The sequence below is a fragment of the Gordionus sp. m RMFG-2023 genome, chromosome 4 (assembly GCF_954871325.1).
Source record: "Gordionus sp. m RMFG-2023 chromosome 4, tfGorSpeb1-WG-v2, whole genome shotgun sequence".
Taxonomy (NCBI): domain Eukaryota; kingdom Metazoa; phylum Nematomorpha; class Gordioida; order Chordodea; family Parachordodidae; genus Gordionus; species Gordionus sp. m RMFG-2023.
The window spans coordinates 25,161,320-25,189,109 of record NC_088778.1 but is presented as its reverse complement, the minus strand read 5'-3'; the positions used below and the strand labels follow the sequence as shown (position 1 = coordinate 25,189,109).

General features: G+C 25.1%; 1 protein-coding gene and 1 long non-coding RNA gene across 6 annotated transcripts; one reads left to right on the top strand and one right to left on the bottom strand.

Annotated features, from left to right (window-relative positions):
- Positions 1 to 7,090: 7,090 nt before the first annotated feature.
- LOC135928533 (putative hydroxypyruvate isomerase) lies at positions 7,091 to 22,560 on the top strand. Of its 3 annotated transcripts, none has more exons than XM_065464992.1 (5): positions 7,091 to 7,198; positions 7,247 to 7,429; positions 7,473 to 7,592; positions 22,058 to 22,192; positions 22,409 to 22,560. In XM_065464992.1, the coding sequence occupies exons 1-5, from the start codon at positions 7,174 to 7,176 to the stop codon at positions 22,465 to 22,467; spliced, it is 522 nt and encodes a 173-aa protein (XP_065321064.1). In that variant the 5' UTR covers positions 7,091 to 7,173; the 3' UTR covers positions 22,468 to 22,560. The 3 variants fall into 3 exon arrangements, with proteins under 3 accessions (XP_065321064.1, XP_065321062.1, XP_065321063.1); XM_065464990.1 differs by having other exon boundaries at positions 7,097 to 7,198; positions 7,233 to 7,429; XM_065464991.1 differs by lacking the exons at positions 22,058 to 22,192; positions 22,409 to 22,560 and adding an exon at positions 14,534 to 14,743 and having other exon boundaries at positions 7,097 to 7,198; positions 7,233 to 7,429; positions 7,473 to 7,588.
- Positions 22,561 to 22,717: 157 nt separating this feature from the next.
- Positions 22,718 to 27,208, bottom strand: LOC135928534 (uncharacterized). Of its 3 annotated transcripts, XR_010572376.1 has the most exons (6): positions 27,109 to 27,199; positions 26,972 to 27,065; positions 26,862 to 26,898; positions 26,686 to 26,795; positions 22,981 to 23,053; positions 22,718 to 22,889 (listed from the first exon to the last, which is right to left on the bottom strand). It is a non-coding gene; the product is annotated as an uncharacterized LOC135928534 (long non-coding RNA). The 3 variants fall into 3 exon arrangements; XR_010572375.1 differs by having other exon boundaries at positions 26,972 to 27,208; XR_010572374.1 differs by having other exon boundaries at positions 26,862 to 27,206.
- Between the last annotated feature and the right edge of the window lie 582 nt (positions 27,209 to 27,790).

The window sequence follows — 27,790 nt, the reverse complement described above, 5'->3', positions numbered from 1 at the left end:
TCATATCCGTTACTCGCACTCGGCACTCGTTAGCAATCGTTTTCCTTTAATTCTTCGGAATACCTCTACCAATCTCTGTGTATGCTGCTCAGGAGTCACCCCCGTTACCAACACATCGTCAATATAGTAAAAACTCCTATTAAACCTTAAAAAACGACTGTTATAGTTCGTTAAAAAATTTGGGCAGATACACAAGTCCAAACGGTAACCTACAAAAAGTGTACAATCCTTTCGGCCTAGCAGGGTCTACATGACAGGATTTTCAATGGATGTAAACCCCCTTCAAAAACCTTTGCCTACCCTCCTAAAAAATTGTCGCCTTCAGCGGCGGTGTCTCTTTCTCATTATTTTCACCTATTTATTTATTAATACTCTTTTCAAAGAATTTATAAAGGATAACTTAAATTAATCTATCTCTACTAACAACTATCTATATTTTGTGAATATAAAAAATTTATATTTTATATAATAAATTCAATTAAAACCTCCATATTTACAATTAATTAATTATTATGGCATTATAAGATTGCTAAAATATCTAAACCTTTTAAATTACATTTAAAAGGATAGTTTATTTGGAAAACAATGTGTATGATTGTTTGCAATATATAGATTTGGTCGATGAATTGTATTATAATAATACTATAATAAAAGTATAATTTTTACAGCAATAAATTTTGTCCTATTTCATCTCAAAATTTAATATATAACCCCCAAAAAAATTTATCCTACCCCCATTAAAGCAGCTTACCCCCTACCCACTCAAAAAAATAAGATGCAAACTGTTCCTACCCCTCCCGCTCATGTAGACGCTGCGGCCTAGTAATCTATATTATAATTTTCCGATGTCCTCACTACGTCATCGTGACGTCATGTCATCGCTACGTCATGTCATCGGTACGTATTTATTTTTATTTGCTGATTTTTTTTTATATTCATACAGATGAATGGAATTGATGGTGTACACATACCTAACATGGATGAATTGATAAAAACAATATTCCATTAAATTTGTAAATATGAATGAAACTTTTTATTTCACTTAATCCTTTCTTTATTTTTTAGATTACCTTATCAATTTTCATCTCATATTATCAATTACACATTAAGGAAATCTTTTTATACTCATATTTTTCTTTCATAACCAATAATTAAGAAGATAACCAAGTATATTCAAATATTTAAATATTCTTATCCTAACCTATTTATAATCTCCAATCCTTATAAATAATTCTTTCTTTATTTTTTTCCCCTCCCTTAATGAATTTATTTATCACTAAATTTTATTATCTCATTCTTTTCTTTCTTTTCTTTTCTTTTCTTTTCTTTTCTTTTCTTTTCTTTTCTTTCTATCTCTATTATCTATTAACCACTATTTCTCAAAACCTTATCAATTCCTTTAATTTAATTTTTATTATTTTTATAATATAATAATTTATACCTTCTTTTTCCCCCTTTTTATAATCTTATTTTTTAATTACCTTACAATTAATTAACCTTAACCTTAATAACATTACATTCATCATATTATTTTTTAACTTTTAGAATATCATAATAGGCTTGATAAGTCCCCAAAAAATTTTTTTTATCTGATGATAGCCAAACCTTATCAATTCCTTTAATTTAATTTTTATTATTTTTATAATGTAATATTTATACCTTCTTTTTTCCCCCCTTTTTTTAATCTTATTTTTTAATTACCTTACAATTAATTAACCTTAATCTTAATAACATTACATTCATCATGTTATTTTTTAACTTTTAGAATTTCATAATAAGCTTGATAAATCCCCCCAAAATTTTTTTTGATGGTAGCCCTCCAACTACTAGAAATATGCATCTAATATTGACCCATCTACCAGTTTTACATTATTTTAATGTTTGTTTAATTTCAACAATAGTTTATTTATATTTTTGCCTGATTTCTTTATTTGTCTAGGCTAACCCTAATCCCTCACATTGCTACAAAACATGATGTATCTATTATTAAATATAAGCAAAGAAAATAATGACGATTAAACAACCGCCTTACCCGTTCTAGAGTTACTGGTAGACAAAATAATGAAGAACTACGCTTGAAATGAACTCATCTGGAGGTTTATTTTGTTTTTTTTATCGTATGTTTTATATCTATGTTTATTTTATTTTCACCCAGTTCTCCAAATGATATTTCTATCACCAATACCACAATCCCTATGCCACCTCCACCTATTTTTTAACAAATAGAAACATTTTTATTTATCACTAAATTTTATTATATCATTCTTTTCTTTCTATCTCTATTATCTATTAACCACTATTTCTCAAAACTTATCATTTCCTTTAATTTAATTTTTTAATATAATAATTTATACCTTCTTTCCCCCCCCCTTTTTTAACCTTATTTTTTAATTACCTTTTAATTAATTAACCTTTATCTTAATAACATTACATTCATCATGTTATTTTTTAACTTTTAGAATATCATAATAGGCTTGATAAGTCCCCCAAAATTTTTTTTTGATGATAGCCCTCCAACTACTAGAAATATGCATCAAATATTGACCCATCTACCGGTTTTACATTATTTTAATGTTTGTTTAATCTCAACAATAGTTTATTTATATTTTTGCCTGATTTCTTTATTTGTCTAGGCTAACCATAATCCCTCACATTGCTACAAAACATGATGAATATATTATTAAAGATAAGCAAAGAAAATAATGATGATTAAACAAACGCCTTACCCATTCTAGAGTTACTGTTAGGCAAAATAATAAAGAACTACGCTTGAAATGAACTCATCTGAAGGTTTATTTTGTTTTTTTTATCTTATGTTTTATATCTATATTTATTTTATTTTCACCCATTTCTCCAAATGATATTTCTATCACCACTACCACGATCCCTATGCCATCTTCGCCTATTTTTTAACAAATATAAGCATTTAATTCTGTACTATCATTTACTTCACTAGGAGTTAATATAAATATTACTTTATCCGATTCTCTGAGAAACTTTCATGAATATTTAGAGGAATGTTCAACTTGAATGTATAATACGGCCAATTTCATCAACTTTATTAATGGAAAAATATGCAATATTTCTGTCGTAGCCTTTATAACAATACTTACGACCGTTTTATGGTTGAGTTAACATTGTCGTTCATGATTCTATTTTAGAAGGGGATACCAATTCTGACATTGACAGAAATATCGTTTTGCGTGTTCAAACTTGAATGTACAGTACAGCCAATTTCATCAACTTTATTAATGGAAAAATATGCAGTAGTTCTGTCGTGGCCTTTATAACAATACTTACGACCGTTTTAGGATTTAGTTATCATTGTCGTTCATGATTCTATTTTAGAGGGGGATACCAATGCTGACATTGACAGATATATCGTTTTGCGTTCATAGGCATATCATCTTTATCAGGACGTATTGTGTTTTGTACAATGCTTTGGTAATCCGTCATTACTTTCATCTACAACACTAAATGATATAAAATTATACATTAATTATTTCCTCTCCAGACGACCGCCCAGATTTATTTTGTCACTTTTTCCATCAAAAATTAAAATGACAATAAGGATTTGCTCTTAATTTTATCAAATACATAATAAATATTCCTCATCATTTTTAATAAAAATTATCCTAGATTTATATGTCAATAAAAAAAAATATCCTAAAAAATATATAAATAATTTGCATATAAGTTTCATTAGTGTTTAATGGCATTTTTGTAATTTAAATAGACAGCATTTTTTTTTACTTAACATAAAAAAATATATATCCCTTAACAAATTCTTTGACAAATAATTTCAGAAAAGCAAGACATACATTAAATTTATCTAAAAAACAACAATAACCTTATATAATAAACAACATATTTTTTAGATATAATTTTAATTGATCATATTACAAAAAGGTATAAGAGTCGGTTATTTTTATTTTATTTGTCATGATTCTCTAATAAGTGGTTGCCCAGGCCTTCCCATATTCCCTTAATACGGAATTTACATGTTTTTTTCCATATTAGATTAATTGGTAAATAAGATATTTCCCGTTCATAATTTAACTATCTCCGAGGCGGGAAAAAATTTTCAAAATTATAATGGGTAGGACTGGGCATGGAACCTCAAAATTAATATTAGCTTGCACCTGACTTGGGAATATCTTTTACCTTGATAAACTTTAAGGGTTGAGCTAGGCTTGATAAACTTTTTTAAAATTATAAAATCTTGGATGCTTCCTAATATTGTGAGCTTGAACCTAGCATGACATCTATCGTAAAAAATGAATAAAAATCTCATTCCCCTTCATTTTTGACGGGCTTTCTACTAGTTGTTAATAAATTTCGCACTTCAGGCTTCACCAAGCATTCGAAAATCCAACTTTGAAAAATATATCCCATCCTTTAACTGGCTAATATCTCTTCAGTTCGTGGCAAGGGATATTTCACTTCAAAAACCCACAGGTTGAGCGTGACCAGGAAATCTGCACACAAACGATGTTTTCTGTTGACCTTCTTCATCGGCACCAGCGGTTGCTCACTCATTATATTCCACAGGACACACAATTCTTTTCTTTCCCATTGATCCAATTCCATTTCCACCTTTTTAGTTCTATTTAATCTTTCCTTTTTCTTCCTTTTTTCTTTTCCTCTTCACTGTTTCCTTTCTCCTTTTTCTCCCTTTTTTCTTTACCTATCAATTTTTATAGGGTTTTAAGATGCTGATTTGGGTATTTGCAAAAATGACCCTATGACCCTATTATTATTTTAGACAAAATAATATTATATAAGTCTTGAGATTTGACAAAATATAGGTCCAAACATTTTTGCCATCTACGAGCAAAATCTTCAGTCTTACATATTATTTTGACAAATCTTGGGTTATTTTTAAAACTTCCTAAATCAGATTTTTTTAACAATTTGGGTTTATATAATAATATGGTATAATCTATTACTTATGGAAATATGGTGATTTATGGAAATTAATTAATCTCAGTGAAATGAACATTAATGGAACAATTAAATGGGAAAACATAGGATTATTAATGATAAAGTGACAATTACATGAAGATTGGTATTGAATCTATAGTAATTTAAACATTGTGAAAAAGGTTACTGACAAATAAACCTCGCTATTTGGCTAGATTAAGATTTTAGTCAAAATAATATTATGTAACCTCGTCATTTGGCAAATAGATATCCAAACCTTTCTGCCATCTATTAGTAATATTATTTTGGTTATATTCTTAATTGGGTCGTTTCGACTCTAATAAGGCTTTTTAACAACTTTAGATGTTGGCTACTTTGGTAATACCTCATTACATTATGGGGCGTTTGGTGCTTTCAGCAGACATGAATGATTAGGTATTTAAACTGATAGTGAGCAGTTATTTCGCTCTCATTACATTCTTATTTATAAAAAATTTATCAAAAAAATATAAAAAATATTTTCAAGATCAAAAGAATTTATATTTTCCAGAGGCTTAGACCCAGAAAAATTTGAAGAGCTCCCTCAAAATTTTGAATTTCTTTAATACCACTAATAAAATAGAAAAGTTAGTTTAAAAAAAAGAAGGTAATTTTAGATAATGTTAGTTAAAAAAAAATTTTTTGACCCCCTGAGATTGTAAAGGCTAGTGACGCCACGCCACTGACAAATAGGCTTAGAATCGTGCCTAGTAAATTTTTTATATTTTGTCGATCTGCGTACTCAATAAAGTGGGCGGCAAAAAACATTAATAAAGAAAAAATTAGAACGAGTTTATTAAAAAAATGTAGGTTATTAAATTTCCAAATCATCGTACTCAAAATGAATGTGTGAAAAGATTTAATAAAGAATTGTTCACTCATCCTTGATTGATAATAGTATCATATTTTTTTATATATAGAAATGAATGAAAAAAATAATATTTTTAAAATGAAGGTAATATGGAAACAATGATCATTGCATGGAAAAGAACATGCAATGAAAATATATTTTCAAAAATAATTTATAGATTTATATATAAAAAATATACCTGACGTTTCTAAGTTTATGTCCAGCTGTCCATTCCACTTAACCTGTCAATTCACATCAACAGGGTGTAACTATACTGAGAATGGACAGTTAAACTGAGAATAGACAGGTAAAATTTATTTATGGCCTATCAATTATATTTTAAAAATATAAATAAATTATTTTTATTATGATCAAATTTATCCAAAATTAGAATTATCTAAATAAATAAAATAGAATATAGAAGAAAGAGTAGTCCATAAATTTATAATATGTGTAGAAAAAATTTATTATATAGAAATTATAACACCCATAATCAATTTTTTATTTCATAAATATATTTCCATTAGATGGCGTAATATATTAATAATTTAGTTTTTATTATTAATAACATGAATTATAGGAGCATAATTCTTTGCTCTGGATTAATTTGTTTGGTACAAACTTATATAAACATAAAATGAAAAAAATTTGAAGTTTCCATCATTATTTTTGGAGTTATGATGTCAATTCTCAGTTTAGATAATTTTTTTTAGATTTTGGGGATTTTAAAAATATTTTATTTTTATGACTCATTTTGTGTAAACTAACTTATACATAAAATGAAAAAAATTTTAAGTTTCCATCATTATTTTTTGAGTTATGATGTCAATTCTCAGTTAACCAATTTATTTTAGATTTTTAGGATTTTAAAAATGATTTATTTTTTGACTCATTTTGTGTAAACTAACTTATGTATATATACATAAAATAAAAATAATTATAAGTTTTCATCATTTTTTGAGTTATGGTGTTAATTCTCAGTTTAGTCAATTTTTTTTAGATTTTATGGATTTTAAAAATATTTTATTTTTTTGACTCATTTTGTGTAAACTTACTTATATAAACATAAAATGAAAATAAATTTAAGTTTCCATCATTATTTTTTGAGTTATGATGTCAATTTTCGGTTTACTCAATTTTCGGTTTAGTCTATTTTTTTTAGATTTTTGGGATTTTAAAAATACTTTATTTTTTTGATTCATTTAAAATAAATGCAAAAATTTATAATTGTTATGAAGGTACTTAATCTGGCTCATATAGGAATCGAATATGTTTATTAGGGAATAAGGGTGAGCATGGTATGTCAGCTGTACCTGGAAGTGAGGAGAGATTTAAAGAATCATTAGAATTAGCTGTAAAATATGCCAAGGAACTCTCTTGCTCCAAGTAATATTTTAAATTATATCAATTTTATTTAAAGAATTCACATATTAGCTGGCTTAAAACCAACTTCATCACCTAAGGGTAATGTTAGGTGCTTTAATAAAATGGAACAGACTTACATTAGTAATTTAAAATATGCTTGTAGCCGCTTAAAAAAAGATAATATATTGGGAGTCATTGAACCAATTTGTCCTCAGGCAGTGCCTAATTATTTTTTAGACTCATTCTACCAAGGTTGATATTTGATATTACACATAAATTTAATGCATTAGTTTAGCAATGAAATATATTAAATTAATAAATGAGCCCAATCTTAAATTGCAATTGGATTTTTATCATCTTCAAAGGTTGCATGGAAATATTACTGAGAATTTGAATATGTTTTTTCCTTATGTTGGTATATATAATATAATTTATACATTAAATATACAATAAATTTAATCTAATTTAAAAAGTTTTACCCAAACTAAATTATTGAAATATTTTTATCTGTAATCAATATTCCTCCTTTAGTTTTATATGAAATGATCAATGGCTAACTAAATGATTGTTCTTTACCCATTACAATTACATAAAATTAAAATAGTGAATTTAGCTTTATTCATAAAATTAAAATGATATTATAAAGTTTTGCAAACTTTATTGTTATTTAAATAAGAAATTTGGCTAGTGTAAGGTTTATTGAGTGTTCAAAGAAAAAATATTTTACAAATTTCTTACATTGATTGATCGGGTTATATAGTTAGTGAGATATGAAAGGTAATTTATATGTGTGGTTTGACTAGTCTCTAAATGCTGAAGAAACTGCAAATTTTGCTTGTAAATATTATTTATATTTGTTCTGATCTTTTGATATATTAGGTTGATTTAAGGTTACAACAAGATAAACTATAAAGATTTACAGGTCAGACTAAGCAATAAAATTTTATAAAGTCTGTTTAAATCATTAGAGAATATTATGAGCACAAATTGAAGATGACAAATTACGTTTTTAAAATATATAGTTAATCAAAATCATTCTAAAATAACATAAATAAACTCAAATGTAAAAATATATAATCAAACAAAAAATATAAAATAAAAAGATATATAAAAAGTTCCTTTTCTTTTTATTTCCCTTATTACATTTTTGATTTTACTATTATACCACTAAAATTTACATACCATCAATAATTATTTTATATACAAAAATTATTAATAAAAATTTGGTAATTGATTTTCAAGTAATATTAAATTAAATTATATTTGCATTTTAAGTCTCTTTCCCTTATTTAGTAAATTTGTTAAAAAAAATCTGAGATTATAAGATTAAATAACTTAAACTTATAGTAGTAATTCAAATTATATACAAGTTATTTTAATTAAGATCATTATTATTTATATATCTAAATGTTATATTTATATAAAAAATTAAATTTGAAATGACAGAGGATATTTATCTACATAAGGGGTAAATTCCATTTTATGATATTTGTACCAGTGATTAAATAGCATTTATATAACGATAAATTATATTTGCCCCATTGGTTAAATAGTATTTATAAAGAAAAAATTATATTTGCCTCCCCCCCCCCCAGTTTTTAAATATACTTTACCCCTGAATTTTGAAAATAAATTTCAATAAAATTATATTTTTTTAAAATCTACCTCAAATTTTTAATTATATGAAAGATAGGTTATTAAATCGATTTTATAAGTTTTTTAAAAATCTATATTTGAAATATATAAATTCAAAGAACCTTTTTTTCATTGTTAATCATATTAGAAGCATACCCATTTAGTTATTGTAAGGTCAAATTAAAATCAATTTGATTTAAATCATTCCGATTTTTAAAAAAAATCAAATAAAATCTTATTTACTAAATTTGATCAAAAAAGACATATTATTTTAGAATTAAATATTTTTTTTATATGAAAAATACTAAATTGTACTAGTAATCATTATTGATTAGATAAAAAATAATTTTGATTTATTTTATATTTCATTGTTTCAGTTTTGACACAATTGTTAATTGTATTAATTACAGTGTTGTTAAACGCTACTTTTAAAAGTAGCGCGCTATCGCTACCGCTATCGTTTTCAAATGAGTAGCGCGCTATTAGCTACTTTGATTTTTTTTTAAATATTTTTTTTTACGTAACTTTATTTCCACAAATAAAATATTGATATAAAAACATGACAATAATTTGTTACATATATATATATATAATTTATTTATTATTGCACTTTAATAATAATAACATTTCGGTACTGTCATCCCCAAGTCTAGAGCGACGATCAGAAAGTATAAGCTTTGCCATACTAAATAATCGTTCAGCACTAGCACTTGAGGGCAACGCAGTATTAAATTTAATAAACAAACTTTTTATATGAAAAAAATCATCAAAAATATTTAAATTAGTATTTTTAGATTTTAAAAAAGCATCTATAGGTTCAATATTAATTATTATTATTTATTTCAAAAAAATCGTCTTTGGAAGGCTGCGGTTTCGATCTTGCTATAGTATCGTGGTTAGGCATGCCATTTTTTAACGTTACCATCAGCCTATCAAGTTGCCATTTAGATTCAGTCAAATTAATGTATGGCCAATTTAACTTGAAACTAGGATGAACGATAGCAGCTATTACATTATCATCATAATACAGATCTGGAAATCTAATTTATATAAAGTGACTGTATTTATTATAAAAAAAAAGAAGAATACCATTTTAATTTTTAAAATTTAAATTTATCTGAGATTTAGATTCATTTATAAATAAAATATTAAAATAGCAATAAATTATGGTAAATAAAAATTTTAAAAATATAATTATTATACACAAGGTAATTAATAATATATTAATTTTGAATTTTATATTTGTTATAAATCCGAACTTAACTCAGGGTGTTTAATCAGTAGTGGGAGAGCAATTAAGAATCCAAAGTTTGTTAAATCTTTCTTTATTAAAATAAAAGTTTAATTATAATAATAATGATGTTTAATTACTTACCCTTGAGTACCTAAAATATATAATAATAATTCTAATTTATCAAATTGTATATTTACCTTTTCTTTATTAACTCTTTCCTTTTTTATTAATTTTATTTTCAAAATATCATCAATTAAAAAATAATAACATAATTTTCGAAGAATCAAAATTGTCCAAAAACTGAACTTCGAAGAATTAAAAATATATATATATATATAAAATTAAACAATTTTCGAAGAATCAACTATATAAAAATTAAAATCTCATTATTCAAATATGTAAATCTTAAATCTAGTACAAATATTACCAATTTTCGAAGAATAAACATATAAATATTAAACTATTATTATTCAAATATAAAAATCTTAAATTTCGTACAATGTTACATATACATAATAACAAAATTATAAAAATGTTAAATTTCGTACCATCTTAAATTTACATAATACTACATCTCCCCCCTTTAATTCTCCCTTAACTCCATCGAGTTTGCCGCGGTTACCATGTTCCTCCCTACAAAGTTGTCATTGTGCATCAAAACCTAAATATAAAAATAGAAAACAAATATATATATATAAAAGGAAATTAATAATAATTAGGAATTACGAAATCATAAAATCAACTTTAATTCTTTATTCAAAATTATAATAGTAAACATCATAAAAAAATAAAATAAAATAAAATTAAAAAATTAAAAGTAAATTTTAGTTAAAATAATAATCCCTTTTCGCATCATAATTTCTCCATTATATATCCTTTTTCTTTAATCAACATTTACATAGTCTCCCTAGCGAAGAATAAAAAGTTCTACATCCCACTTGTTAAAACTGTTAAAGTATGAAAAAATCTACAAATCTCACGCGTTTTTTTCTCATTTACATAGCCGGGGATATTTTAATAAAACATTATTTTTGTTTACGATTTGCATAATGCATTTTTTTGTAAAGTAAAACTGCAACAATATTAATTAATAATTACTATATATTAATATTATAGATTGTGTTTTAAATTAAGCCAATTTAAATTATGGCTAATCAAGCAATAAATCATTCATTTTATATAATTGAATAATAGTAAATAAAAATAAAGTTTTGACCTTTTCTCAATGCCTTTTAGCACAGACTCTACCAGTGGTTGGCAAAATTTTAGATTATTGATTCTTTTGAGCTTGGTAATTAATATACTCAGTGTGGGCACATAATATCCCATGCTCATATTATCTTGCCCTTCTAAGATTTTAAGTGAGGCAGCAACATATTGCATAACCTAAAAAATTAAAATGGTTAAATATAATATAATATTATTTATCATTATCTGTTATCATCTTACAAACCTTGTTTTGAATTTTGTAAGACCTATGGATTTCTGCAATAATATTGGCTAGAATGTCATAAGTCTGACAGCCAATTATTCTCTTTAGAGCTAACGCTACAGATTTTTGTTTTAGATTTTTAGGATCAATCTAATGTGCAGTTACTCCTAAATAAGCTCTAAAAATATGACATATTATAAATAAGAAAATAAACATTTTTACCTTCTATTGTGAGTCCAGCAATCTGCCGTTGTACAGACGTAGGAGACATCTGATAGATTTAATATCAAATATTCTTTCATTTCCTTAATGCTCTCCAAAATTCTTGCCATCAATGTCTGCCGGCAAAATATCTTGGTCCGTGGAGAAAAAGTGTTTATCATCTTTATAAAAGAATCATTATCCACCAAGGATAATGGTTGAACTGTATTTATTATAAAGTTCATAATGACTTTGTCAGCCAATTTTTGGGATACACCAGGTGTTGATGAATCCAAATTGGTTAATTTTGTTTGTATTAAATTTGATTTGGAAGTGGGTTTATCTTCTTCCATTACCCCAAAACTTTTGAGATATTTTTCAATCTCTTTATAATTTAAAGTGTGCACAGTCTAAAATTATAAAATACTTGGAATAAAAATTATGTAGGAGATAAGTACATAAAAATGATTGAAATAACTATTTTAAAATGTTTTAAATAATTTAGATAAAATTTATGAATATATAAAAAAAATGATAGGTTTTTGATTTTAATTTATTTTAAAAATTAAAGATTAGCCTACACATTGATATTAAATTTGTTTAATATATTACCTTTAAATGTTTTTTCAAATTAAAGCTGCTCGTATAATTTGAAGAGATAATTTTGCAGCACATCTTGCACCGAAACCGATATCCAGTATTAATTTTTTCTTCAAGGTTAAAGTATTTTTGAATTTTGGGAAAGGATCATCTATATTTTGCTCATTTTCCAAAGAAATTACAATATCTTCAACAATCTTACACATAACAAGATTTATAATGCTTAATATAAAATGTAAAATGAAATATAAAATAAGATAAAAGCAAGGACATACCAATAACGGAATTTCAAAAATATATAATTTAATGAATACACGAAATATAAATTAAATACAGATTGCTATTTAACAACTGTTTATATCTAATATATAACAATAATGTATATTTTTATATATAAATTTCAAAATTAAATTAAATAAAAGGATTATAATTTTAGATTTTATAAAAAATATATTTTAATAATATTTAGATGTATTTATTATGTAAAATTTAAAATTAGTAGCGAGCTACCGCTAACACTATTTTTTTAAAAAAGTAGCACGCTATAGCTACCGCTACTGAAAAAAGTAGCGCGCTATTTTAACAACACTGATTAATTACACAATTTGTATTATGTCGGGACAATGTCTCTCTTTACTATGAATACACCTTAATTCTTATCTCAATTTATGAATCATAAAATTCCCGATTTAAATCAAAAAAAATTGATTTTTTAATTTTTTCAAAAAAATTACTACTTTTGTCAACCCTATTTAAAACTATAGTCCAATATATTCAAGCTATCTACTAATATCAAATATACATTTTTTTATTTGATAAAAAACAACAAACATAATGCATTTTTTTTATTAGAATCAAATTTTATAAACTAGAAACTAATTATTATAAACGTCTATGTAAAAATATATATTAACAACAAAATATTAATATTATAAATGTCAGCATGTACTACAAAACCATAATTTTTTCCTCAGTTTTTTATTAATATTTTGGCAATGGAAATGATATGAGTTTATACAAATATCACATTGAATCGAACAACTTTCTAATTCCATTTAGCATTCCTTGCACAGCCATATATCAGTCTATATAGTTTTCTATGCCTTATTTATAATGTAGGGAGCAATTAAGCAAATATCAACATTAACATTATTTAAACATTGCATATCAATTGTAGCAAGCAATAGGATATCCTCTTTAAAAATATCGTCTTTATTAATACTTCTTTTTATAGAGTTAAATTTTTTTAATATCCATATTGCTTGATCATCTTTAAGTAGTGCTGAATATGGTTTTATTTTTGAAGATAAATATATAGGAATGTTGTAGAAATTTATTTTGATTCAGACAGGATTTTCTTTTCTAAAATAAAATAAAAATTATATTAAAATATTTTAATACGAACCTGTATTTATTTTATCTGTGATTATAAAATTTATAAATTCTTTCTGTTAATCTGATATAAAGGGAGCTGATACCAAAACGGATATAGTAAATATAAATATTGCATGGAAAATATAATGCCTTTTTCTATGTCATGCAAGTCAATGATTCCAATATCAGCAGAATATGCTTATCATTTTTTCAAAGGTTTTTACTTCTTGATTAAAATTATTTGAGATTACATATTTCAATAAAATTTTTATTACTTAACCTTCCTTTTTTTCTTATGCCTATTCTATATTAACCTTAAAACTGATTGCCTATTTGGCAATTTTCTTAATTGGAGATAACCTTCTTTGTTTGGGCAGCAGAATATTTTATTATCTTGATTATATATATCATATGTTATTTAAAAATTAAATATATATCTCTAATATGGATCATGGTTTTTATGTTATTTACAAATGTAATTAAGTATATCATGATTAAGAAAGACTGAGAACATAAAAGTGCATTCCTTGTGAAAACTTGACGAGCTCAACCCTTCTCTCTCAAAAATATAACTTAACAATCCCTTTAATAATATTAAATAAATATAATAAACATTACTACAAGTTTACTTTATTTATGCACATATAACATTATATTTCATAAACATATTAAATCTTCCCCAATCAATCCCGTCTTCATCCAATATCATGTCTTCTTCACTCCAAATCGCAAACAGAGAAACTTTTATTGTTCTTTTCTAAAAACAACCCATGTGATGATTTCGTTTTCTTCCCACCCACCAGGAAAACTAATTCACCTGTCAGAAAATAACTGACATTTGATGTATTATATTAAATTTATTTCTTCTTTTTTTCAACAGCTACAACACGCCCACCCTTCACAAGTCCAGTGTCCTTCTCTCAGTGGTGGTGTTGTATCGAATCGTCCATTTGAATTGTATCGGGACGCCTTGAAGACGTTCAGGGAATTTATCGAATCGTCTCCCCTTATGATGATTTATAATTCAATATATAATCGCGGAAACACATATTATTAATAATGACATGTACATTGGGGTATCTGTATTTATAATCTATGGAACATTAATATGGACAATCTAATATCAGCAAAACATAATAATTCATTCATTTTAAGACATTTGGGAAATAGGAGCTATAATATAAATTATTTGGGTATGATTAACGGTAATTAGGAAATAATGATTTTACATATAATACTGTAATGTGAACACATGGTCTATGTGTGAAATGCAATTTCAACACATGTAATTGTCCTTCTGTCATGTAAACAAAATCAAAACTATTTTTATAAATATCACCTAAAATAGATATAAAAATCCATTTTTAGGTATTAAAAATAAATGCGAAAATTTTCCGAACAAAGATTTTAACAAAATTACAAGACATGTATAGAAATAAATTTAATATTTTATATGGATAAAAAATATATAATATGTAGAAAATACAATATTTTCCATCTAGGAATTACTCAGTATCCTAAGAAAAATATACCATTTCTACCTAACTCTGCCATCACAATTAGCACAAATTCACAAAAATGTAGAATGCAAAGTAACAAAAATTGAGAATATAATGGGCTATATGGTATATATGTAAAGAATTTTTAATATACCTTCACAATATAAAATAATTTGAGTCTTTTTTTTTTTTAAATGTTCATAAAATAAATAGTAAAATGTGATGTGCTATAAAATTATTACAAAGATAAAAAAAATGTAATATTCAACATAAATTTACAAAAAAAATTTACACAAAAAAAAACTTTCTCCCGTATGCAAACTAAACAATATTCCCACCTCAAGGCATATCCATCAAGACGGGCTGACCTTATCTGTAATAATATTTTCCCTTCACATCATTGCATACCATAAAAATAATATAATAATTGCAATTAAAACTTTTTATAAAATTTTATAATTTAAAAAAAATATATATATATATTAAATATAAAGATTTCATTTCTTTAAAAAAAAAATATTACACATCATCTAATTATATATATATCAAATGCAGACACTAAATCAAAATAACTATCCACATATAACTTTATAGATATTATTCTGACTTCATCATACTTCAATTCCTTTAAATTATCATTCATAATTAAATATATCATATGTATAATTCACATTACACCCTATTTCATAAAAATGGTTAATTACTTCAAAATAAACAACATTAACTCACCCTCAATAGATCCCTTAATAATATATCAACCTTAATTGAAACTGAATTACATATACAATATATTAACATTAATTAATAATAAATTATCCCACACATGTCCATCCCTAAACCCAAAATGCATAATTATATACCACATACTTTATTACAAAAGTTCATTTCTATATATATTTGCATAAATTCCAAATATTTAAATATTTAGCAATCCTTTCTGTCCTGTTGATCTTGAGGTCTTATCTTCCTATGACGGAATACCTATAACACCATTCAATGAGTCTTAAGGCGTACAAAATAAGACCTATCTACTGTCAAAATTGGATGTACAATATACATCTAGACATATAATATAACAAATATTACTGTCTTATATTCCTGATCTTATTTTCATATTCCTGCCTAATACTCATTACATACTTTCTATCTTAAGCTTTGTAAGCTAAAAATTTAAAACAAAATTATAGAATCCCTTAAACTCACCTCTTAATCTCACTTACTTCTGTATAGTGATTAGTAGTGTTGTTAAACGGCTCATTTTGAGCCGATTTTTTAAAACGGCTAACTCAATATTTGCCTAAGCCTCGATATTTCGATACTATATGTATAGACCTTAGTTCCTTCTATGAGCAAAATCTTCAGGCTTGGGTAATATTTTTCTGGATGAAATATTGAGTTAGCCGTTTTTAAAAATTGGCTCAAAACGAGCCGTTTAACAACACTAGTGATTAGTACTTATGCGTTGTGTTCTTAAATCCTTATGTTGTCAATCCTGGTTCGCGGTCAACATTATCGGAAAAATAAATAAAATGCCCCTTACTCTTAACCCTTTCCTCTCAAAAGTATAACTTAACAATAAAAAACAATCCCTTTAATAATATTAAATAAATATAATAAACATTACTACAAGTCATCTTTATTTATGCACATATAACACTATATTTCATAAACATATTAAATCTTCCCCAATCAATCCCGTCTTCATCCAATATCATGTCTTCTTCACTCCAAATCGCAAACAAAGAAACTTTTATTGTTCTTTTCTAAAAACAACCCATGTGATAATTTCGTTTTCCTCCCATCCACCAGGAAAACTAATTCCCTATCAGAAAATAACTTACATTTGATGTATTATATTAAATTTATTTCTTCTTTTTTTCAACAGCTACAACAATTCTTATAACTCTAGACTAGGATTTTTTTTTCAATCCATATTTACATATATAATAAACTCGATTATATTTATATTGAGCAATAAATGCACTGCTATATGGTTCTTTTAGTAAGTCTGATTTATAAATAACTATGTTAAAAAAATTTCTTTATCATATATGGATATGGCAGTGTTTAGTTCATGTATAGAATTGAATATAGCATTAAGACAATAAATATATATTATTGTATTTAAAATAATTATAAATCCATAATAATAATTCATTATTATTATATAAATGAATTTGTTAGATACGTATAACATTTAAAAAAAATTTTTTTTAAATATATTACATTTATTTTTAATTTTTATAGCTAATGGTGATTTAAAATATTCGGTTTTAAAATATTTGGCTCGGCCCAGGTATTTTAAAATAATCTTTTTAGGCCCGGCCCAGTTATAATAAAAAAAATTAAAATCCGGCCCATGTAACTGGGCCGGGCTTGAAAGTCTCTGATAGATAAACAAAATTTATCATCTATTTTTCTTTTATATCCCTTGATTTTATGAAAGAAATTGGCAAATGTTATATTAAATTTGTTATTTCAATTATTAATTTTAAAAGTGATGAATAGAAATCATCTAAAAGACATTTTCTTTTTTTAAAGATAATTACAATTGCTATTTTTATGATAATTTTTTTTATTTATAGCTATCCCATAAAAAAAATAATGTCTGATGTTCATTTTTTTTAAACCCGAACCACCCACTTGAAATAAAATTATCTTATAGCGTAACTTAATTGAGCGTTTCGTAATATGCAAAACGCAAACAATGCATTTCAAATGATATCTTGCAAATAACAATTTATAAAAGTCAATAAAAACGCAAACATTTTGCCTTTTTTTTGGAAAGAGAAAGGGTTTTAAAGATATTATTTTTTTAAATTTTCTCTGATTTACGCAATAATTTCTAATCACCCCCAGCGATTTTTTTGGGAAAGCCTATCACGTCCAATCACAGTTTCTAAATTTAAAATTTATTCACATTTGCGGCCTGACCCAATTGGTCAGGGCCCGCGCTTACCTTTAGTTTAAATTGAAAATAATTAATCTTAACCAACTGAATCTGTTTTTTTAAAAAAAAATTTGTTTCGTTTTGGATTCGCAAAAAATGCCACTTAAACCACTAATTAATTTTAACAAAAAATTCTGGTTCTAGCTAATGTTAAGAGAGATGTTACTGTTGTGATTCAATGTTTTTATTTTAATTTTTTAATACAACCGTTTGTGGTTTTGGATTATAATTTGCATACTATAATTCGGTCGATTATTATTATATTAAATCGAATGTTTTTTTCATATTTTCTTATACACTATGTAAATCGTGAAATAGGTTGTATAAATTTTATTTGTTGATATTTGGTATAATTGAAAATGTTTATATTTTATGAAAATTCTTTATATATTTGTATATTTCACTTTTAACTTTGATACGTGTTTATGTAAATTTTGTATATTATTAAATAAATTACGCAAATGGGTATTTTGATTATTAATTAATTATTTTTATTTTTAAGTGCTTTATTATAATTATCAATTTTTCTTCAACTAAGTGGCATAGCTACGGGGGTGGTTTGGGGTTTGAATCCCTCCCAGGGCAAAAAAATGTAAATGGTTACTACTGAATTCCTATCAATGTTTCTCTAATTTTAACGATAAATTTAGGTTTATATTTTGTTATCTTCTATCAATTGTAATAATTACAAAAATATTAACAATTGTGACTAACAAATCTAGGCAAAATAAGTGTGGCAGATTAAAAATAATAAATCTCCTTAATGTTTGCACATATGAATTATAAATAGATTCACTGTTATTTTATTGATAGTTATTTAATGTGCCGTTGCCGATGTTTAACATAATTCAATATGGATTATTGTGCAACACGTAAACATATCATGTTGATTAAAATAAATTTTTACAAGATAGCTAACTGAATTTTGGTTTATATATTTTTTATATTTTTAAAACGATAAAGTAGAATATATAAATAAAATAGTAATAATATTAATAAATTTAAGTTTTATTATAAATTATGACTATCAGCAGGTAAAAAATAAAGTAATGAATAGTCATATATGGAATAACAGATTAACATAGTTTACCGAGAAGGGTTTAACTCTATTGGCGGCTTCTCATGTCAACATTTAGCATATTGAAATATTCATTACCTGTGGAATACCTTGTAAAAAAGTAAAAGAATCTGTTCTCTGGATATATTTATTCAATTATTGCCATGGCACAGAAGAAAAACCACTACCACTTTTTCCACACATTTATAAAATTATAAGTAATATGTTAATTTTATAAAATAGTAAAAAAGGTATAAATGTTAAAAATATTATATCAGCTATAAAAATTGTTAAATGTCAAATTTATATAATTTTAATTATAATTAACAAATTGATTTGCTAAGCATCTAAAATATAATAAAAAATAAAACTAGACATGATTTCAAATAGCCTTAGCCAAAAGTCGAAAAAAGGGTTGAACTTGAAGGCCCATTAATGGGGGTAGATGGGCACACCGCTTCAACTTATAAAGTTGTCTTGGATAATGATATATCCCTCTTATAACGTGTGTTTTTTGTTAAGAACTAGCACACAGCATTTTTGTTTATGCCTGATGTATACATACCCCACTAGCCCAATTAATAAAGTTATAAAGCAAAAAAATTCCCAAACTCGAATTCTAACTCGCGTCACAAACACTGGCTGATTCAGAAGTATTAATCAAATCTCTTACCTCTTGCACCAACTTAAAATGTTAAAGAAAATGATGTATTTTTTAAAAATATATGGCTCTAGAAAATATATAATTACTCAAAGATTACTTCACCATGCGGGATGGAAATATTAATAATATTTTCAAGAAACCACCAATTCATTTTTTTAAATATATAGTTATTAATATTATAAACGCTGCAAGCTGTAACATAAAAATAGAGAAAATATATTTATCAAGGTATATGTAATGTAGCCTTAACCTCATCTTTGATTAATTTTATATATTTTTATTATTATAAAAGTCGTTTTAAAAATAAGTTACGCGTTGGAATATTTTATTATTTTTTTTCATAAATATAACGTAAAATTTAAGACCTCGTTATTAGTAAACCTGACACAGGGGACGAAAAATTTTTTTTGTTCAATATCAGAAAGTATTATTAAATTACTTCATGTGACCTCGAAATATATGTCGTAGACTTAGAATTATTTTCTAATTAAAATTTCGGGCCTAAAATAGAAACACAGGCTCGAGCCTAAGCAATTTAAAGATATTTCGAGCCGGGGTTAAACTTAAAAAGTTTTGGCGAAAATGAAACCAGTTTTTTCTTGAACCCATTCCTTTGGACTAGGTTACAATATGGTTCTATGGGGAACCATAGTTAAAACCCTATCCCTAACCCTCAAGCTATTTTAGCAACTAATTTTAATTCATACAAAGCCGATGCCCAAAAATGATAATTAACCTTTCAATTAAAACATTTTTTTTATAGTTATGAAATTTATATATATAAATTTGTTAAGGAAGAGAGAAAGAAAGAAGGCACTGTTAATTTTTTTTTCATCCTATTTCTTTTTATTTACCTTTAAATTTAAATTTACACATATAAATTTAAATTTCGAAAATTAATTATTGAATGATATATTTAAAATAAATTGAATATTGCTCATTTTTTCAATAAATATGCTACATTATTATTTTGTTATTAAGTATCAGTTAATCTGTTAGTATCGGTTTTGATATGTTATTGGCTAAATAAAAGTTGTATCGTTTCATATAAAAGAAATAGTTTAATAAAATTTTATTGTTAGTAAATTGCCCTTAAGGTGACACAAACTATCTTTAAAAAAAGCGAATTAAAACCCAATAAAATCCATGAAGAGGGAAGCTACCAAGAAACCACCCCATCATCTAAAGGCATATTCAGGATTTTCCTATAGGGGAGAAACACTATTAGGTAGGCCCTTTCACCATAAATTTTATTAGAGGTCTTTAGGTCCACTTATTGGCTGTATTATATTTTTATAAAAATAATTATGAGTTTTGATTTAATTTTTTTTATAAAAAAGTTCTTTTTCTAAAAATTTTAAATTATAGTCGTTATTTTAAAGAGTTTTATTAACTTGTACTAATTTTTTTTTCAAATTCTTTGTTTATGGTGATGTAATGTATAATTTTTGGAGGAGAGTGGAAGGTGTAGAGTAAAAAAGGTATCCCCACTGGTCACACACCTGCCACCACCTGTAAGGAGAAAATCCTGATTATGCCAGTGTAATTATCCTTTTTTTAGTGATTGGAATTTTCGAAATTATGGCTATTCCCATTGGACTGAAAAACTGTCTTATAAATAAAATATTTGGTCTAGTCTAGATTTTTAAACAAGTTTGTGGTCAACTACTTCTCACTCGCCATTTAAAAGAGATTTAACAAAATTTTGTAGGCCAAATTACTTTACATAATTATTTTGACTGAACAATGTCACACTAAAGCCATAAATAATTGACAACCCTCAATTATTCAATGGATAAGATTTAAAGTTAGGAGGTGCTGCAGGCCATTCATGCTTTCACCTGAAGAATAAAATATTAATGTTTTCAGCCATTAGATAGCCTCTTAAATTTTTTTTATATAGGTATATTTCTTGTGGGAAAAGATAGTCAGGAAAGATGTGGTGCCATTAAATAGCTTTTAAAATTTATATGGGTTTAATTTTTTTGTGGGAAAAGATTGTCATAAAATATGTGGCTAGAGGAACATTTGTATACCATTAGTTCTAGTGGTTGCATCAGTCAGCAAACAATCACATTGAGCTTTAAAACCTAAATGATTGAATTGTTTATTAAACTGGGAGATAAAGGAAGATTATGTTAGTAAATCTAGCAGTTCAGTTAAAACAATTGAACTGATTAAAACTTTTTTTAAAACTATCATTGAATATCAAAATAATTTTTAATTACTATTAGGGCATATTCAAATTTCTCAAGTTCCTGATCGTCATGAGCCAGATAGTGATGGAGAATTAGATTATCATTATATATTTAACCTATTACAATCACTTGAATATAGTGGCTTTATTGGACTTGAATATAAACCCAAAGGTATGTTTATTTATTTTATAAATATCAGTATTATTATTTGCTAAAGATGTTATTATAAGAATAATTATAACATTTTTTGATCTAACATCTGCAAATAAATTTTATCATAATATATTAGAATTTATGAATATTTCATACTATAAATTTTCAAAATATCATTTAATTGAAAATTTTTAAATGTGCCATGATTATTTTATAAATTTTAATATTCTATAGGAGATACAATTGATGGTTTGAAGTGGCTTAAAACATTCCCAAATTGTTCAATTGGATGAAATTATAGAAATCATAACTGAATCAATAAAACTACACAAATGTTTTTATATTTATATAGAAAAAATGAAAATCAATTTATTTTATCAAACATACATGCCATAAATTCAATATATCTAGATAATAAATTATATCAATGCAAATCTACTATGAGTAAATATTGATTTTTATTCTTTCTTGGGTTTTCTTTCTCTTAATGATGCCTTTATCTTATTTATCTTTCTTGCTTCTTTATCCTTCTTTTCAATCTGTTTTGATAGTTTCATCGATAGATATGCGCTTAGTAAAAAGAATGGTGTAAGTATAATAAGAACGTATAACACGAAGGTTCCAGGATTTTTTGAAGCATATTGTATCAGGTCCTTGGAATAACGATCAAAATACTGTTTTATCTCATTCATAATTTGAATATTTTTATACATCCCTTATTTAAAAATATAAAATGTTAATAAATATTTGAGTATATATTATGAACATTAAATAACAAGGAATAAATGTATTAATATATTTCTTACCGTTAAAAATTTACTTTCAAAAATTAACGTATGATTTCAATCAAGTACCACTAGAAATATATATGAGTTATTCCTGTGAGTCGAAATGAAAATATTTTATAAATATAAATTATGATGAAGATTTTTCTCCTATGGTTTAAAAATTTTAATTATAATATATCTGTAGCTGAAGTTTAAAAATGTATGATGATTAAAAAATTTAATTATTTATCTGAAGCTGGAGTTTAAAATTTATAAGTATTATTCTCGAATGGAGATTTTAATAGTATGCTTAGAATTACTAATGTAGCTAAATATATCTCATTCATCTAATGCATAATTTTTTGGTTCACTTGCTTTAAAATCTTACTTATAAAAAATCGTTAGAATAGTTGAATTTAATAAATAAACTAAAGCATATTTTTTGAACAAAGAGGTGAATTTAAATAAGGGCAATTGTTTTATACAAAACTTAAAATTTGTATATTCTGATTTATTATAAAAAATTATATATGATTAAGATTTAAGGGCTATATACACAAATTAACGTAGTTTAATTATATCATGTATTTAATCAATTTCTCAGTTAAAAAATTAAAATTATATGCTAAATTAAATAATATAAAATAATTGTTTAAACATTTATAATTTAAGTTAATATTTATGAAGCCATATACCATTAAGATCTTATGTTTTACAAATTGAATTTCCATTCCATTACAAAAGTGTAGATTTGTAACGTCAGGCGTGCTTTTGTGCATTTAAAATTTAAATTACATTCGCATTTATTATTGCATTTTACAAATCTATTGCGACATGGACGAAGATTATTCAAGTAATTATATAATATATAAAATGGGAAATACTTATTTGACATAATTTTTTACTGTACCTATTTGTATTAAATTATATTTTTAATGCTTTTCAGATATAAGCAAAATGGTTACATATATATTTTGTCAATCATTTAAAATAATTCTATTAATTTATATATTTTTAATTTGTAAATATTAAATTTAATATAATAACTGGTTATTTGCATTGCGCCTAATTTTTCAGGCCAGGCCTGATCCTGAACAATTTTTTTTATATTTGGCCCAAAAAGCCAGACCCAAAATAAAAATTGTTTGCCCACCCAGCTGGGCTAAATTTATTTAAAGAAAAATTTAACAGTTTTTTTTAAATGTAAAAAATTTTCTATATATGGCACCTTGTTTCATGCAAGAATTTTAAAATATAATAATTATTTCATAAAATTAGATGATATATTTAAATTTTAAACCTGGCCCAAATTTTTATTATAATTATTAGGAGCTACTTAGCCTGAACAAATTTATTTTTGAAAAACCCAGCCAGAAGCCTACTTGAACCAGGCTTAGCCTGGGCTGGAATTTTCAGATTTAAGGCTTTACTAATGCGTAAAATTCAATTTATGTAGCTTTTAAAAAAATTTTCCTTACCTTCACAATTATTTGACATAATTTCTAGAAAATAATATTCATTTATAAACATGTCCATGATTTTCATAAAGGTGGTGAACATAGTTTTTTAAAAAATTTTATTTATATTGTAAATCCACTTTTTGAAGGTTCATGTCTATTACATTTTTTAAAATATTTTTGATTTTACACTTATTTAAAAATTTTTCAATTATAGCCATTAAAATATATCTACTTATAAAATGGCATACAATTTTTTTTGAGAAAGGGGAGGGGAAGTCTAAAGGGCTTTTTTATATTAAAAATGACATTTATAAAAACTGAGTGTTGTTAAACATTGATTTATCTAATTTTAAATCAAGATTTTAGCCAAAATAATTTTACACAAGTCCTGTGATTTTGTTAATTAAATGTCCAAATCTTTCTGCCATCTATGAGCCTAATCTTCATGCTTGTATAATATATATTAGCTAAAATACTGAGTTAGCTGCTTTAAAAAATCTAGCCATTTAACAACACTAATTTTCCAATTGCTTCATCCCTCCCCTTGATTATTGTTGACTGAGTATTATAGCTTTATATATCCACTTTTATGCAAACGCTTTTTTTATAAATAATTCTTCAGTATTGTATTCTTATATATCCACAAATGTTATAATATAATTGAAAATATTCATTTATTCATATTTTTACACATGTGATTTCCTATATTTAAAATACAAGAAATCTTTTTTTTTTAAAAATATTCCTGAAAAATTTTAAAAAGATTGACATAGAACATTATAGTACTCAATTGATATTATACCAATGACAATTGATAAAAAAAAATAAGAAACATGGATAAATAGAATTGGTCTATTAATTGTAATAAAATAAAAGGACTTATGTTTTTTGTGACCTAAAAAGAGATTTTAATATACAATTATGAAACATAATTGTTTTATATCTCCAAGCCATTATTGTCATAAATTGATTAAATTTTAATTATTTTTTATGTGAGATATTTATTTTTTATTTCATAGCATTTTTATTTTTAAAATCTGATATCATTGCTTTTTTTCTTTTCAGGCCCACTGGACTCAGAGATTTCTCCTAAAAGTGTAGGTAGATATGAAGAAACTGGTGGGGTAGATTTGGATTTCCAATTTTGCTAATTTTATTTGTTTACGATAATTTATTGACAGAATTAAAAAAAAAAATTTTTATTTCTTTTTTAATTTTAAATAGAAATAAATTATATTAGAGTAATCAGATGATTAAGAACATGCGATAAAGTTATTAACAAAATTAATAATTTAATTTAAAAAGCCAAGTCAATTTTTAATGTAATTATTTAAAACAGTTACAAACCTTTAAAAAAATTTAGATAAAAATTAATTATAAAATAATGCATCGTGGGTACAGATACAAGTATCTTAAAAAATACGAAATATAAGATACTTTATCTTTTGCTAAATATTAAAGAAATTTATCTATTGCTTCTGCACAATACCCTCAAAAACGATGAGGAAATCTATCTCCTGGTTCATAAAAAAAATCAATATCATCACTTTCCCACCCAACTGTTATAAAGGAATTGAGTGTGACAAAACAAGTGGAAATGGAGTGATGTAGAAATCAACCAACAGAAATACATATAAAAATATATATATGTTATTGTTTTAAATGAGGCTGAAAGATAAATTCCTAATAAATACCAACATTCTATGTTTTTATTCTTACAGACGAGCTATCTCAAAAAATTTCAATTTGTCTAGAAAAATTATCTTCTAAAAACCTTATATTGATGGCTATAATAGAATACTTTTAAAGAGACAATAAAAATATTATTTTTAATACAATCAACAAATCGAAATTACATAAATATTACTACTATTTTTTGTCTAGTAAACTGTATCCATAGGACTACTCCAAAATGTTTGACAGTGAAATAATAAATAGTTATATTTTGTTCCAACCCATAAAATAGTGATGATGATTGTTTTTAATAACATTGATTAATACAAATATGGACAAGAAATCATGAAAATCGAATTAACTAATTTTATACAACGCTACACCTTATTAAAAAAATGGATGTCAGTTGCAAGATACAAAAAGGACCTTATAGATAAAGTATTCCTGGCACTGCCCAACTCAGTGCAAAATTATTTTAAATGACTAAAGTTTTAAAACGACATTTCTAGCTAAGTATCGAATTAGCCGTTTATTAAAAATCGGCTCAAATCTAGCCGATTAACAACACTAGATGAAACACTCCGTTAAAAATCGATTGTAAATTCATTACTATATCAAGATATCATTAAATCCACTTTCATCCCTAACACAATGCACCCATGACTATCCATGCATATCCAGCCAGATTGCGGCATTAAATTTTATCATGCTGCTGTCTACCTGATATTTTTTTTTGTTTGAAATGATATAATTCCCAAATTAAAAATTATAATAATATTTCAATACCTAGGCCTAAAATCAAATTTAACTGTCTTTTTCCCTTCTTTTAAAGAAATAAAACATAATTATAATTTACTCTTGAGATATTAAAATTGCCAAAATAATATGAGATAAACCTCCAGATTTCTTTAATACATGTGCAAACCTTTCTGTATGAGAAGTTTCCAGGTTTGCTTGATATTTTTTTGGCTAAAATATTGGGCTACTGGCCTATGGGTTTGCAAGAGGTAAATTAGCTAAAAATTAACGATACTTCGATTTCCAAAGAATCCGAGAATTTATCCATTGAAATAATTAATTTTACAACAGTCATTTGGCAAACAAGTTTTATTTTTGACGCCAAGCATCACTGATAAATTTATATCAGAATATTTTAAACTACCCCGTTATTGACATATTAGCATTTTATATTGTAAAAAAAAAGTTACTTCGACATCCAATAGAATCCGAAAATCCATCCACCATTTACATAACTTTGAAATGATTCGACATCCAAAGATAAATAACTTTTCGAAATAATAATTAATTATATTTCACAACACAAGATTTGCGGAATCATTTGGCAAACACAAGTTTTATTTTGACAAGAAAGCTAACCATCATTGATATATCGTATTTATGTAGAATATTTTATAACATCACTGACATATTTACATTTTATATTGTAGTTTACTATTTATTTATTTTTTTTTACTAAAAACCCAATCAAAAATAAAATTATTCGTTAACCAATTTTTTTTTTTCAAAAAAATAATAAGGAAAAGATCTTTTTCCATCATCTGTTATCTTATTATATAAATTTTTTTAAAAAGTTGGGAAATAGTCAAAAATTTTAATTTACCAAAATAATAAAATTAAAAAAAAATATTTTAATTTTTATTTACACTTTGCCCGTGAAATTTTTTTAAAAAAATTATCTCTTTATTTGAAGGATT

Bases quoted from the DNA above. Each gene is read 5' to 3' on its own strand.
- LOC135928533 (XM_065464990.1), top strand. From the start codon at position 7,113: ATGTCAGCTGTACCTGGAAGTGAGGAGAGATTTAAAGAATCATTAGAA. The intron at 7,430-7,472 runs GTTGATATTTGA...GCATTAGTTTAG, and splicing joins TTTAGACTCATTCTACCAAG to CAATGAAATATATTAAATTA. The intron at 22,193-22,408 runs GTATGTTTATTT...AATATTCTATAG, and splicing joins ACTTGAATATAAACCCAAAG to GAGATACAATTGATGGTTTG.